Consider the following 16,094-nt stretch of genomic DNA (forward strand, 5'->3'; position numbering starts at 1 on the left):
AAAAAAAAAAATATCTCTTTCTCCCCCATTTCTGTTTTCTTAAAACATCAATATGGCACATTAGAGATACTAGAAAACAGTTTTGAGCAACTACACCCCCTAATACAACATGTTCAGTTTTAAGGTGAGGGGGGGAAAAAAAAAAAGAGCTAAAACCAGACTAGTGTTTCTATATTTAGGAAAAGTACACTGCAGTCGTGATTAATGCACTAATACTAAAGTTCACTTGCATCCCCGCGATTAGATAAGAAGGTAACATTTTACTTTAAGACTGAGGACATGACTCACAGCAAGAATATCCACCAAGCTGCTGAAATAGACAATTCTAACTGTAAAAAAATTAACCACAGAAGGAATCTTTTAGTATTTTCAATACAGTATCTTTCTGCTAAGTAGAGCAAAATTAACAATTATACTTTATTGTACAAGCAGATGACTGCAAATTGAAGCACCCTGTTCTAGTGCGTAAATGATATTTTATTCTAAAGGCTATAAAAAGTCAGCAGGCAATGTCAGATTGTTCGTAGGCTAGCAAGAAAGCGTACACTTCATTTTTGCTGTCATCTTTTTAAATAGAAATCTATATTAGGAAAGTCTCTATTTCCAGAAAGGGATACTGACCTGCACTGAAACACCAGAAGATGTAGGTGGGTATTGTGCGGGATGGTGGAGTTTCGAGTAGGCCGAATACATTGGCGTTTCATTCATCAGTTTGTTATAGAGCTCCAGAGCTTCTAGAACTTTCACATTCAATTCAGATAATTCTGAATGTTTTCTGTTTCAGAACAAACATAGGCAAACACTAAGTTTCTCTAACATCTAGTGTTAGATGGTAAAAAAGAGGAGTGGTTCATTAAACAGTTTTGAATATGCAAGAAAAAAAAACGCTTAACAGGTAGATGGTCAATTTCTTACACATCTATATTGTAAAATAAAGGTAGAGTTGTCAAAATTTCTTTCTTGCAAGATTTTCTAGCTCGGGAGATGAAAGTACGAAAAAAAAATTTGAGACAACTGCACAATTTAAAGTAAATCACAGTAAACAACGCAGAAGCTATGTTGTGGCTCACCTATCTATTTCTTCTAGTTTTTCATCTATCATTGGACCCATCTGTTGACAAATATCTGTGAAGACAAAAGTGTCAAGGTAGTTAGGGTCTTGCACAATTAAAGTTTTAAACGCAGCCAAAAAATACTTTATCCAAGTACACTAAAATAGCATACAGAATTGGAGAGCGCACCCAGTTATCACGTGTGTCCCATTCCTCCAGCCCAAACAGACAGGAAAAATACTTTGGTTATTCTGCTTTGCCATCCTCTCTCCTCTTCCCCTCTACCCTCTCCAACAAAAGACTACTGATGAAACACATGGAAAATTTTGCATTTCTGCTTTCACTGTGCAAGATCTCTGACTTCCATTTCCTGCTGGAATATCTAATCTAGACTGCCTATGAATCTATCTAGATCTGCTGTTCTGTAGAGCTTCCTTTACCTTCACTTCTTCCATTCTGGGAACCCTCCTTTTTTCATGTAGGCTCAATCGTTATCACGCACCTTGAACTAAGTGGTTCTTACGTGAGCTGAACTTCCTCTCCTCTCATAGCCAGCAGTATTTCAGAGAAATTTTAACACAAAATTAATTATTTCAAGCAGAGTTTTGATACGTGGATGGATCTTGCAAAGATCAGGCATTGTACACTAGCTGGAAGTTACGCAAATTACTCTGCTAAACATGGAACTGGCTTGGCAACTATTAGAAAGTTTAGAGTTATACATATAGCCCCCTGCTCGCAGTATTTTAGAGAAATTTAGAGAAATTTAGCTAACAAAACTAATTGCTTATTTCAAGCAGAGTTTTGATACGTGGATGGATCTTGCAAAGATCAGGCATTGTACACTAGCTGGAAGTTACGCAAATTACTCTGCTAAACATGGAACTGGCTTGGCAACTATTAGAAAGTTTAGAGTTATACATATAGCCCCCTGCTCCCACTGTGAAATACGCTATTCTACAGCACACTATTAGTACAGACCACAGTTTCCCTAAGCTTAAAATAAGCGCAAAAGAATTACCAGCTCAATCCACAAAAGGTGTGAGAAGAAATACAAGAACTAGCCACCTTAATGCTCAAAGTACCTTCTGAGTCTAGAAGATCTGGAGAATCAAGCTTTAAGTCTGTAGGATCTATACTCTGAAGTACCTGCAGTGTTTTATCCATCTTGTCCTGAAAGGTGAAGAGAAGATTAAGAACAGTTATTTCTGTAGCATGGCAGAGACTGTTTTAATTTTCAAATTAAAAAAAAGTTCCTTATATAAAAAAGAATTATCTGCTAACATTCAGTAACAAAAGAATGTTTCAACAAATGCAAAATCTCAGCAAGTTTTTATATTGAAAGTGACTGCATACCTCATCTATATAAACAGGCTCAGGTTCTGCTTTCTTAATTTCTTCTGCAGTATCCTCAGGAACAGAAATTTTATCCACAGTTGCTGAAAGAACAAACATTAGTTTCTTTTGTGCAGCTGTGTTACCATGCTAGCTTAAAATACACATTTTCTCCTTGCTTGCCATCAGTTCTTTAAATGAGAGAGAAATTTGGGTAAGTACTTTAAGCAGTGATGCATCTAGCTGCTCGAGAAGAGAAAATGGGTTTGCCTAGAAAACGTTCTGACAAGTTGCTTCCTTTGGGCTGTTAGCCTGATTACAAACCTAGGCCCAGCAAAGGAAAGACTCTTGAGTCATATTAGCATCTAAAAACACCTCCAACACGTGTACAGTTACTTTCAGCCAAGTCGTAAGTGTTAAGATTTATTTTGGTATCATAAGCATGAATAAAGCTAACAACGTGATTTTTACAAACCACTGACATGGGTATGAATGTTATTCTATACTAGGTCTGATGTCTGAAAAGAGACTTTGACATTTTAAATGGCAAGTTACCGGATTCATATGTAATACGTTACTGAAAAAATGATAGTAAAATTAACTGAATTTCTGTAACAGGAAAAAGGTAACAACTTAGAAGAGAATCAGAAGATAGAAATTGTTAAAGTGAAGCTACAGCTCGTATACAGTGGTATACGCTTGCTTGCTTGTTTGCAACAAGGGCAAGATGTCTCTCTCAATTCCTTCCTCAGGTAGACTTCAGGAAATTATTTTCCTGATGGGCTAATCAGTAGTTCCATCATAAGCCCACCTTTCTAAAAATAATCTCTCAGCTTTCAGTAGCTAACTTACCTGCCTCAGGTTCCACATTTAAGTCAGAAGTCACAAAATTAGATGGAAACAGTCCTACTCCTCTATGGTTTTCACCTTTCCACCAATTGGTGTCACTGGGGAAATAAAGATGTATCACAAAACTCTGAAAATTAATGCTTAGTGTCAGTGACATATTTTGGGCTTTTGAAAGAAAACTTGTGATATCTATTACACCGTTTCCCTGCGTATCTAATAACAAAGGCAAAGGAAAACATTTGTAGAGGTTAGCAGCAAAGCCAAAGACAGGAGCTGGGGCAGAGGGGTGGGGAGGAAAAGAGAAGTGATCGAGGGAAGTAAAAATCATTCAGTAGCGATCACTCAAAATTTAACACAACTCTTCAACATTTCAGATTGATAGCCCATCATAGTTTCATCTAAAAGTTTACAAGAGGTACACAAGTGGAGACTAACATCAGAAATACAATTGATCTGTCACAGTCTATTAAATGAGAATAGCATTAGCAGGAAATATTCTGCTTCTTAGCTACCATTGGGGCAACAGTGGTAACAATAATAATAATCTTAAGTATTTTTCTTCAGTTTTATTCTTAGTTAATGTGATGCTTGATAGACAAAGATTCAACAACTTCTGGAAGAAGCTGGAATTTAGCACTGTATGCATATTCTTATGACATGTTACAACCAACTAACATTTATCTTAAAAGCTACAAACAAATTGGACCTACAGCATGGCATGAAATGCCTGACATAATACAACAATCCCTTCACCAAAAGAGACTTGAGGTCAAAATTTTGGGGTATGGAAAGAATAGTGGAAGATAAAGGGATTTGAGGGAGGCCAGAGTGACAACATATATTTCTCAGGGGAGAATTTTTGAAAATGAGAGGAAAAATTTGCTATCCTAAGAAAACAACAGTTCTGGAATAAAGGCACCTTCATCTGAGTATATTGTACCTGTCATCCAAAACAAAAATAATTTCTCCACTTTTAAAGGTGAGCTCATTGTCCTCGACAGCTTCAAAGTCATACAGAGCTCGCACCTTCCTCGAGTTCTGATTGTTTTGCTGAATTTCTGCAGATGGGTACAAGGATTTAGTTTCCATTTGTTGCTGTTTCTGCTCTTGCAAAGACAATTCAATAGCTACAATTAAGGGAGGGGGAAAAAAAATAAAAATAGAAGTTTGTATATTTTATCCCAAAGACAGTTTGCTTTCCTAATAAAAAAAGAAAAATATCTATTGCTATATTATAAACATGGTCTGTAACCGCTTCTCTAACATTTTAAGTTTAAAATCTTTGCTCCAAGCTACTAGCCGTATTTCACATTTCAACAGCTTTACTCTGCCCTGCAACAGGATTAAAAGACAAGACATAATCATGCACAAGTTACAAAGCATTAAAAAAAACCCCTCTGCTTTTCATGCTACAGCCCACTCCTTGAAGCAGCACGCACACTACTACTGTCAGTAGCATCATTAGCATGATCAGAAATACTGATAAATTCTTCACTATGACATCTGAACAACAATAACTATACCCAAGAAAGAGGAGAAAGAATAAAACATTTAAATGTTCTGATGTTTTTTAAAGCATCAAGATGTAGGCTAAAATAAAACACGTGGGTGCAGAAGGGAAAAGACCAAGCTCTCTGGAGAGAAAGCAGTCACAAAACAATGCTAATGGCTATGTGATGGGGAAGAATGTATCTTACCCCAAATCCTCATCCATGAGCATAACACCTTGAATGATACAGTATACTAATTCCCAACCTGCTGCGCCCTTGCTTTCAATTCTATGCAGCAGAAGAGAATGCAACTTCCTATTTCCGTGCATTTTAACAAAAGTTCGAGAGCACAAGTCTAACCCAAGGCTGCAACTAGCAATTTACCTTTAGCTATATCTTCATCTTCCTTGTTTTTACTTAAAGATGAACCATTCTTAGCAGCATTTGTGGAAGCCTGCAAATGTATTAACAATAGAATACGTTCAGGTTACAAACAAAAGAGAAAGCTCTATAATTATATACTTTAAAAAATTAGTAATAAGTTGTTCCTGGTTAGCTGCCTTACCATAGCATTTCATTACCGAATCAAGATGACCTTCTAGAAGAAAAAATTACCACTCTTCAGAATCTCAGCCAGCTTTTATTTTGTTCTCAACAATGAACAAAGTAAAATAAATAATCAGATCTGATTTAAAGAACTGATCTTATTTAAATAATTATTTTAATCGCATTTGTTACAGTGAGGCTACTCATTTAAATGACTACTCTTTCAACCTTTGCCCTCCACTCCTCCACCCCTCCCCTCGAAAGCGAAGAAAAGCTCTTTGGAGTCCTACGTCCACAAAGAACCAAGTTACTAAGCAGCAGCTGGACTTACTAAAAAGAGAGATCTCTCTCTGTATCAGAGCAAAAAGCCACCCTCTCTCTCTGCTGGGGCGATAACGGGAAGGAAGAGCAAACGTACATCAAGTTGGGAGCTGTTGAATTAAATAATACGAGTCTCCACAACAGCATATTCAAATCTTTCTTAGAGTTTTCATTCTGACGAAGGAGTCTTCCCGCATATACCAGGAATGAAGTTTCAGACACTAGCCATGCCTAGAACTTATCAATAGTCCTAGAAAACAATTCTGCACAAGTGTACCAAATACTAATAAACCTCAGCTTTGCTTGTTTGAAGTGAAGTATACGAGGTAAAAACATCAAGATGTCATTTCATATGTATTTGTAGGAAAGGAAGCATAATTGGTTGCCAGTACTCTAGATCTTTCATGTTTCTGCCATATGTTTTAACACATATCCTAGATTTAGAAGCGAAAACATCTTTGTGGAGGAAGGAAAGATTGTAAAAGTAAAAAACACCTCTGTGTTTAACATAGAGAAAAGTAAACTTCATGTAAAGAATATGTAATAGAAGCCATAGTTCTAATTTTCAAGACTGATCTTCACCTGACTCATAATTAACATGAAAATATTTAGAAGCATCAATAATAAAGCATAGAAAAAAAACCCCACCTGTCATCGTATCTGCCAGCTAAAAGATTAGGCATAATACACCATCAGAAGTAAAATACAAAGGGTGAGGTTAGTGACTGGAGCACCCCACCTACTGCAGAGCCAGGACAATTCCTAGCGTGGACAGGTAACTGCATGAACAAGAAACGGGGACTTGGAAAAGGAAAGCACAGCACAGACCACCCTCAAAAACGTCTCCATTCCAGATATTGTCCTTTGTTTTGTGAGGCTGTGTGAAGCAAAATGAAGGTACATGCTCCAAGTCAGCAATTAGAACCATGAAACACCAAGTACAAAGTGTGGGCGTAGAATTGCTTCAATTTAAGGTGGTGACAGCTCAATGAAGCTGTAAAAATGATCGGAAGCAAAGAAGGATCTAAAATGAAACAACTCATAAGAGCATCATGAAATAGCCTTTAGTCTGTTCCTATTTTTTTTAGGAAGGCAAGGACATGAAAAAACCAGAATGAATAGAAGCAAACCTCAGCATAAGGAGCCAACCAAACGAGAACAAGGATCCTACTCTCCTCTGATCGAAAGAACAAAAGATCTCATCTGGACAGCTTTTCATTTGTTTACCGCCAGGAACAGTGAACCTAACAGTACCATGCACCCCAAATCAGCTTTTACCTGCGATCCAGCTGCAGGAAAAGTTACACCTTCTTCTTTTAAAGATTTAATAGTTGCAGATATTAAGCTACACTGTGGATCTTTCTGAAATTCTTCCGACCACTCCACCATTAGGGTTTTTAGCTTTTCACTTACTTTTGGATGAGCCTAGAAGACAAAAGTGCATAGAAAAGAATGCTTGTAGTTCAAAGTGAACAGAAAAAGTTGTTCCCTCTCAGTAAAACTGTTACCAAAACCATTTTACTATACATATCCTTAACAATTAATAATTGTCTTGATTAAGAAAATAGAGCTTAGCATATATGGTCTTTTATACGCTGATTATCATATTACAGACAACACGCTTAGTTTCTGGAGCATCATCCTTTCATTGGAAAGCTGGCACAGCAGTTGCCAATGCCATTACTCCAGTGCAGCAACAGACCGCAGGCCAGTTCAGATTTCCCCAATTCTACTAAACAACTGGTTATTTTAAATCAGGGTTCCTTCAACCCTTACAGCAATCCTCTGAGGCAAATTCTCTGGTAGGCAGCTCACCTACCTATACTGCTGCTATTTTAGTGGAGTCAATTTCAGGTGGGTGGTTAACGAATGGTTAAGGAAAAAGACTGACAAACTTTTTGACTTTTCAAATGTTAGCCATGTTTCCACCTCAATAGTTTCAGAGAAATTCAGGCTCTCTACAACACTTACCCCAACTTTTCTGCACCTCTGCTAGTTACCCTCCATTTTACCTCAGTTTTCTCTTCATTACTTCTAATTTGTATTGTTATTCCCCTTCCAACCACATAAGTTGGTCTAATATAAGATACTGTCCTTTCGTACAAGACAATATGCCTTCCCTACCTTTTATGACCTCTGCTGTCTTCTCCTCAGATGCCAGAACATATTTCTCCCTGTTGACTTCTCAGGTGACAGGATCTCACAAAAACCTGATCTTTGGGCCATCTCCGTATATAGGTACCTATTTATGTACATCTCCTTGATTCAGATTCTTACAAAAAGGAGTTACGCATTATGCATTATGTACAGTGCCACCCAGCTCATGGGACAGTTTATCCTATTAGCTCCTGAATTAGGAACTGAGGTGCAGGGACACAGTCTGGTAAAGGCAGATATTTGCTTGGAGTGGGAGCAAATCAAGATCAAGTTTATGCTCTGCCTGCAATTCCTCTGGCTCCCACATTTTTCTCCAGCCTCTTGCACGAAAGAGTCTCTACAGCTCCCACTCCTACACCCTCATCCACAGGATTTACAGCTACTCTAAATCCACATAGACTGCAAATTTTACGTGCTAACAACCTCACCCAAAGTGATAATCCACCCTCAGAAAAGCAGGTCAGAGTCATGTATTACTCTACCGTACAGCTAAAGAATACCCTTCAGAGTATACCTCAGTAACATTAAACATCAGCTGCTGTTAATCCTGTAATCGTGTAACAGCCTTTAAAAATTTACTGGAGCAAAAAGAGCAACTCCTCGATAGAGCAGCTAATATATGTGAAGGTCATGCCAACACTACGATGGTAAAACATGGACCAAAGCATTTCAGACTCCCTACACTTTCTCATTTTGTTCACAGTTGATGAAAAGACTATAGTTTGAACCCAAAGCATCCAAACTAACTTCAGGATACTAGCTGGTGAATAAGGGTTCTGGGCCTGCTGGGCTCCCCTACATCTGCTTCACTTGGCTTGTGTGGATAAGAGCTTGGGACTGCACAAACGCAGTGTATGACCAAGATTTCTCATTTGAATGCAATTCAGATCATGTTGTAAGCCTGTGCCTCACAGGCAAACATATGCCCAACAGTAACAATGTTGACAAGTTTGGGCTCAAGCATGCATTTAATTGAAAGAAGAGATGTAGCTCGATAGGCTCAGCATCAGCACAAAGACATTTGTTACACTTGTCTGAACTAATTTTCTTTTGGAGAAAAGGGAGAAAGTACAATATTAACCGCCCTCTGAAGATTATTCCTCCAAGTGGGCCAGGGACCTAGGTAAAACATAAGTACTTCCCAACAACAAAATGAATTCTGCTCCAGTAGACCATTCTTCAGTGGGATTAAAGGTTTGCTTTTATGTCCAAGCGCTGTCAGACCACGAAGGTCAATGTTCTGTTTCAGAACGGACCATGGCTAATGAGAACAAAGGGGAGGACTTTAAGACCTATTTTTTCATACAAAGCAATAAACAGAATGGCTGTGAACTCATTTTGCTTCCCAGCAGTTTTATTAGTTTCCTTAATTGCTTTGCTCAACCTCTGATGCTTCCAGGCCTCCCATATATTTGAAGACTAACTTCTTTTTAACCCATTAGCCATTTTTGTCTTCAATTGGAGCAGTAATCAGGGGAAAGCTGTTTCTGCTTATTCAATTCATTACATCCAGATTTAGATCTCCTCAGCTGCTTGACCCTAACCATTTAGGTCTTCCTTTCTTGGTTACCTCCTCATTCAACATTCTGAGGATCTCTAGAAATTAAGAAAGTTGTCTGAAGACTTTATCCTTTTCCTTGTAAAAATGCGATTTAACTTTCTCACAGTTCTCCCTTTGCACTTCAGCCTATGAATTTCATTCAAGCCCAATAAAAGAGCAAGAAAAGCTGCCTTTACCATCATCAAATTAATTGAGCTTAGGAAGAGTCACAGATTTTAATTAAAATTGTTCGTGTCATTTTGTAAAAATCTGGAGTAGTATTATCAGCCTATTGCTTCTTTAATACCTTATTTTTTCATGGTCAAAATTAAAGTACACCAATTTCAGTGACAAGACAAGGAGCCAGCAGTGTCTGCAATTGCACCAAAACTGGAAAATGCATATTAACTAGAACATTAGTTTTGCTATGCTGAGACAAAGCAAAGAACTTACCAAAATAATCCTCCCCCAGTACTTCAGGCTATAAAAAATTACCTTATTTATTATACCTCGAGCTTCACTAGCAAAGTCACGAGAACATACTTCCAAGTGAAATATTTTTCCACAGTTTGACACACAGGCTCCTAAAAGCTGACAAGAGAAATACAATGGTCAAAATGTATGACAACAATGAAAATAATCCAAAATAAAAGCATACACAAAAAGAGTTAAATTTAATTCTGTGTTCAGCATGCACATTCTGACTGACTTCTACTGAAGATATATAAAGGTACTAATTGATCAGTACACATTTAATAGCTGCATTACATAAAAGAATGCAAAGTTTTTTGAAAATAGTGATAATCTACTCACTGTAAGTGCTTGCAAAGCTACATGGGGAACTTTATGATTTACTCTCTTCATGATGGCTTTAAGGCAATCCTTTGCTCTGAAAAAGGAACAAAGAAACTATTAGTGATAAATGTGACTGACAATCTGTGGAATGAATGATACCAGATACTCAAGATGGGTAAGCAAACAAAACTGGGTCTATTGAAAAAATGTAACCTAATCTAACCTTTTCTCAAAGCTAGTCTGGAAAAAATAATTAACAATTTGTTTGTTCTTATACATGTACTGGATTGGAACAGAGTCCATTTTTACAGTGGCATTTTGTATTAATTTCCATAAAACTGCTGACAGGTCATAAAGGGAGCAACTGCCATTAAGTTGAGGAAAAGGATTTGAAACAGACAATGAAAGAAATGTCTACATAAAAAAGAATGAGGGGCAGTGATGATTAAATAAATGGTTATTTTACTGTCTACTGTAAAGGGTCTCTATGGATTTAATTTAAAAATCATGCTCACAGGTTGTCAGCTCTTGGATCCCATTTTCAGGGCCCTAAGAACACATGAAGATTTTATAATTTATTTCAGCAAAATCTAAGTATAGAATAATGACTAGCATTCTAAATGTTACTCTACTAAGGAGTTTCATACTTAAAATGAGCATTAACGGCATGCCCAAGCTACATGGGCTGAGGCATACGTAAGGTTTCATTAACACTACTACTTTGAACCCTCTGAAAACATTATATCTCTATGTCACATGGACGCATTACCTTTACAACTAATATCACCTGCAGCATACACGAGCTGCTCTATTATCAAAGCACAGAAACGTCTCTGGAAGGCTGCGTTTCTCTGTGTCGCCTAGCGAACTCAGCTTGAGCAACCTGTGTTCTTCACCGCTAAGGCTCTGGTTCCGTGTTCGCTTTACGCAGGCACCATCGAAAGCCACTGATGAAAGTAGTGGACCAAACACCTACCGTCCCTTCCTACGGCAGGGCAATCCCCTTCTCTTCCTGCCTGAGGCTTTAGCAGTCATGCAGTGCTCGGATCAAAGAACCGATCTGGCTGAGCATGTTTGTTTTTCAGCCAGATCACTGCCAAGATCAGATTCACCAGGAATCCGTCGCACAAGGGGCTAGAGGAAATATCTGACAACCCTCTTCAATGCAAATTCTCCCTCCTGTCAATTTAAAGTTGTCAAGGAATTGCAACTTTAGGCAAAGCTTAAAAAGCCTGTGTGGAAATGAAACCAAAACTCTTTCACTGATAACATTAAAAAAGATGTTTGTTTCAAGGTTTTATTCTGTTCCAAAAGATGTCCCTTTCAAGGTGGTATGTGTACAGTAGTGAGAAAGATTTTACGCCACTACATTAAACAACATAATAAGCTTCACATTTTGGTTTAGAGTAATAGTCTGGTTTTGAAACAAATTTTCTGATCATTCCTATGTGTTACATATTTAGTTCACAGTCGAGTTTTGTGGACATAAATTTATTTCCTTTTGGAAGAAACTACGCCCAAAGCTCCTCTGTATGCATCAAATGTGCTCCAACCTCTCAAGGAGCCCTGACAGTTAGAGCCAGTGACAAGATCTGCAGACAAATTTGCACCAATGCTGGCATGGATATTAAGTTTAGAAGAGATTAAACCTGTTCTGAAGGGGGGAAAAAACCAAACACCCTCAGCTGCAAACTGGATGGATGCAGTGGCTTCAGTACCAGCTGCTCTGGTTTACTACTACAGCCCTGTTGTGCCGAGTTACTTGCTGATGTAGACATAGCCAGAGAAGAGTGGGTTTAGGCCTAACATTGAGTATGTGTGGTCATAGCTAATGTACAAACAATCCACCAAAGTCAACATCCTTGTTGTTAAGCTATATATTTATTTAAGGGTAGGCATCAATATTTATTCTCTTCAGAAGATGGCTTTTAGTGAAGGGCAGGAGGAAAGAAAACTACACAAAATTGAAGTAAAATATGCTAGCAGTACTGGCATTTAAAACTCAGATTTTAGGATTTTATTGTACACATCTTAATATATATTTTTGTATAATTACATATTTTATATATAGTTATATATTTTGCATGTGTAAAAAAAGCTAATTTTTTTTCACAATCTCCCCTCCTCCAAAACAAGTAGATTTAAAATAGCTTCCTCTACAAAAGTCTTTTGGCAGTAAAAAAAAAAATAAAAAAAATCTATTTTTATTAAAGGACTCAAAGGATATTCTACACTGTTTTTCTTCAGGACTAAAGACTCCCAGATTGAATAGATTTGCTGTTATTCCCTTTGGGAGGTAATTAATAAAAAAAATTCTCAGTGTAGTAATCTTAAACATTACATAAAACTGGTAAAAACCTCTAAGATCACTTAAGGATTCAGCCTATGTACTAATTCAGGTTTACTTCAAAATTTAAAACATGTTATCCCTCAAAAAGATTACCTTAAAACTCAGCGAATACTTTTGGCCATTATAGGATCACTGAACTACCACTTACTTTTCAGTACTACCACCTAGGCTAAACTGATTCAAACTGATCTGGGTTTTTATCCCCATTTTTTCCCCCTTTTCTCCTCCATCAGTCCAATTCTTTCTAATGAATAAACACAGACAAATTTCTCATCGTAACTAACTGTCCGAGCTAGATAATTTTCTGCAAAGAAACCTGTTCACTTTTTCCTACTGGTACAGTTGCCTCTGGAAATTTATGCAAGATCATTAAATATGAATAACTTTACCTACTGTGCAAAACTCCATAAAAATTGGAATGCACTCAGCATATACAAACTGCTCTACTAGAAATCCTGCTAGAACATTTCTTTCAAAGAATTTTAAAGCCAACTACATGTATTTGTAGAGCTTGCAGAAGTGTCAGATTGGCAGCACTTTTTGCATAGCTGACTACGGTGAGCATTTTGAGACATGTTCTCTCTGAAACAGTATTCTTCTTCACATGAGCATGAAATTACATGTTGTAGTGCTGAGATACAGCTTACCCATTAGGAGTACTTCCAACTCTGTCACATATATCCATAATAAGACCCCAGTCCTCACTGGTGTTACATTCATTTGTAGCTTTTTCTATAAAGAAAAACAAGATTGATTAAGTGTAATACCCTATTAAGTTCAGATCCTAGCCAACAGACACTTTCTCAGCCATACCAAAAAAGGAGACTCCACGTACAAGTTACTGAAAGGCAGCGTCTTCTACAGATTAGCACGAATTCTTGCTATCTTGTAAAGCGTTATGTGCAGTTTTCGGCACTGGACTAACAGATGTGACAAGCATTTAAAAGTTCCAAAACCAGAAACAGCTCTTGAAGTGTAATGTTGTAAATGATGAAAAAGAAACTGCTTCTGTACAGTTTGTTTTGTTACTCCAGCTTTAAGTCATAGCCGTAGTTCAGAGTTTGCTCAAGGTCTTCTAACATTTGCATGTCATTAAGTATTTCACATGGATGTCCCAAGGCGGGGGGGAACGGGACCAAACACAACACAAAAACCAAACACACACCTCTTTAGGACTCTAAAGGAAAGCCATCTTCACACCCAACACACTTATTAAAATATTTTTTTCTATTAGATTTTTCAGGAAATCTAAACACCACAGCAAGTGTCAAGAAAAATAAATGGCATGGAAGCATTAATAAAAAACAGAATGAGGCAACAAAAAATAGACTGCTCTATCAAAAGAATGTATCCCTAATTAATATTTGCAGCATATCATTCTATATACTAACTGATAAGGCTTAATGTTATTTATTTGTGCTTTCCTTTTAAGTTTTTTTACAGCCATGTTATTTTAATCACATGTAAATAGTGCAGTTCTAGTAAAACAGCTTATAAACAGCAAATTAAATATTTTATACATTGCACTTGCTGCCATAGGATTTTATTTTAACCCGCCAATTTAATATTTTTACTAAATGCAAAGATAAGTGCTTTTAGATTTTTGTGTTATATATTAATCCCATCAGAATGTGCTTCATGATCACAGCAACATCAAAATCAGTACTTTCACAGAATTTTACTTTGGTAAGAGAAGCCACTAAATCCCTTTGGGACCGAGTATTTTAAAGACTATTTAGCAGATTGAAGCAGAACATAATGGTCACTCACTATTAACGCGATGCTGTTCTGTGATAGTAGCTGTTCCAAAATTACAAGGTTTGCTGACAGAAATACTACTGCAGGATAAACCCAATTTCATGTGTGCAATTAAGCATGTTCCCTGATAATCAGCTTCACTACTTCATTTTGCAGTCAAAAGTTGCAACAATTTTCAGGCTGGCTCAGCAGAATGCCTTCCACAAAGGAAATGCAAGCGCAGCAGCCAACAGTGCCCCTAAAAACCTTTTGTTACAGATGTAAACGCAGACCAAGAAGGAAGAATGGAAATCTGCACTTTTAGTCACAGGTTATCTTCACAAGCTAGACTAACTACTTAGAGGAAGAAATACTGTGTTGAAAGCACGTTCCTGCAGCACAAACCTTCTTAAAAACTTACCCAGAAAGGACATAATCGTTAAATTTTCTAAGTGCATCAATATTTTTAGGACACTAACACAAAATGCTTTGCTTGTTCTTGAAAATAATGAGTGCCTGCAACTGTAAACACTTTAACATCCAATTCGTTAAAAAAAAAATTCAAACCAAAACAAGCCCTATATGCACGTTTCCTGGATATGTGAACATTAAGTACCGAACAATCACGAAGGAACAGCGTAACGCAATGTTTGGTGCGCACGACTTCAGCCTGGTGCTTCCTATGAAGTTCTGCCAGCTACAACTGCTTTTCAAAAGCATCACCTTGCACATCTCCATCCCCAGCGGTGTGAATCCTCCCATCAAAACTTGTCAGCCAAACTAATCGCCAAATGGCAGCAGCCATCAGTTGTGTGTATAAAGCCAGCCCTCCAATGACAAGTAGCACCAATGCCTACAAAACAGACCGGGCACTTTACTGAACAGCACTGCCTGGTGTCACACAGATCTGAAACCTCTCTCTCCTCTGAAATTCCTGGAATATTTGAGAGATGCCTCTTTCCGCAAGTCCCCCTCTTCCACGAGCAGAGGGAGCAGCTAACAGCAGGTCAACAAAAAGGCATGGAAACCAAGAAAAATTGAGGTTGTGTTTCACACCCAACTCTTCAGAACCATAACCCACCACGAACAGCAGTGCCCAACGCTGCGCTTGGGCTCTCCCAGCTCTCAGCAGTGCCCACCGACACAGGAGGACGGGAGCTCAGCCGAGACACTGGAGTGCTTTGCTACCGGCGGGCACAACTAGCAAAGCAAGCCTAAAGCAGGTATTGCCCCAGACGTCAGCTTTGTTTCTCATTTCATACACTCCAAAACTCTCAAACCTACACCTTCAAACTTGCCTCCTCCTGCACCCCCTTCTCCTTCCCTCTACTACTCTCCTTTTAAAATGGGAAACAAATCAAATCAGGCAATTTACCTTTGGAGAAATTCTTTAAACAAACATAATTGGTTCCACAAAATACATATAAGATGGTTTGAGAGGACACACCTATCCGATTCACTAGTAAAAAGCACTCCTCTAAAATACCACAGCAAAGAAACAAAACTGAAATAGATACGCGGACATAAAAATATGTAGGGAATCTAAAATTACTTTGATAGTTTACAAGCCAGTCAAACGCAAGTTTGTAAACTCATCCTGCAGTGTGCACTGTGAAACCAAGCACCTCGCTTTGTACACGCTGTCATGCATAACCAAAAAAAAGAGTGCCAGGTAACGAACAGGGTAAAACAAGTGCAGTGGGGCAGCTCCGTGAGGCTCCAGCTCCTTCAGCCTGCAGGGACCCATCGACAGATCTCCCCCCCTTAGGGTGTTTGCGATGTAGGCACAACTGTCACTTCTGTCCTCTACAAAAGACTCAATAGCCCTTGCCAGAGAATAAAATGGAGTTTTCCTGGACCCTTAGAGGAAATCAGGATCAGCTTTGCCTATGACAGAAGATCACAGAATCATTATGGTTGGA

The 16,094-nt window shown here is 38.0% G+C and overlaps 1 protein-coding gene across 1 annotated transcript; it reads right to left on the reverse strand.

Moving 5' to 3' along the window:
- Positions 1–617: 617 nt before the first annotated feature.
- STAM2 (signal transducing adaptor molecule (SH3 domain and ITAM motif) 2) lies at positions 618–13,165 on the reverse strand (the record flags this gene model as incomplete). The annotated part of the gene is made up of 11 exons (XM_009697543.1): positions 13,083–13,165; positions 10,104–10,179; positions 9,786–9,881; positions 6,872–7,018; positions 5,111–5,180; positions 4,177–4,363; positions 3,240–3,334; positions 2,409–2,491; positions 2,138–2,225; positions 1,071–1,125; positions 618–775 (listed from the first exon to the last, which is right to left on the reverse strand). Coding segments are annotated over exons 1-11 (1,093 nt in total), but the record flags the coding sequence as incomplete, so codon positions are not given.
- Positions 13,166–16,094: the final 2,929 nt, after the last annotated feature.

Source organism: Cariama cristata, unplaced genomic scaffold (assembly GCF_000690535.1).
Source record: "Cariama cristata isolate BGI_N322 unplaced genomic scaffold, ASM69053v1 scaffold30513, whole genome shotgun sequence".
Taxonomy (NCBI): Eukaryota; Metazoa; Chordata; class Aves; order Cariamiformes; family Cariamidae; genus Cariama; species Cariama cristata.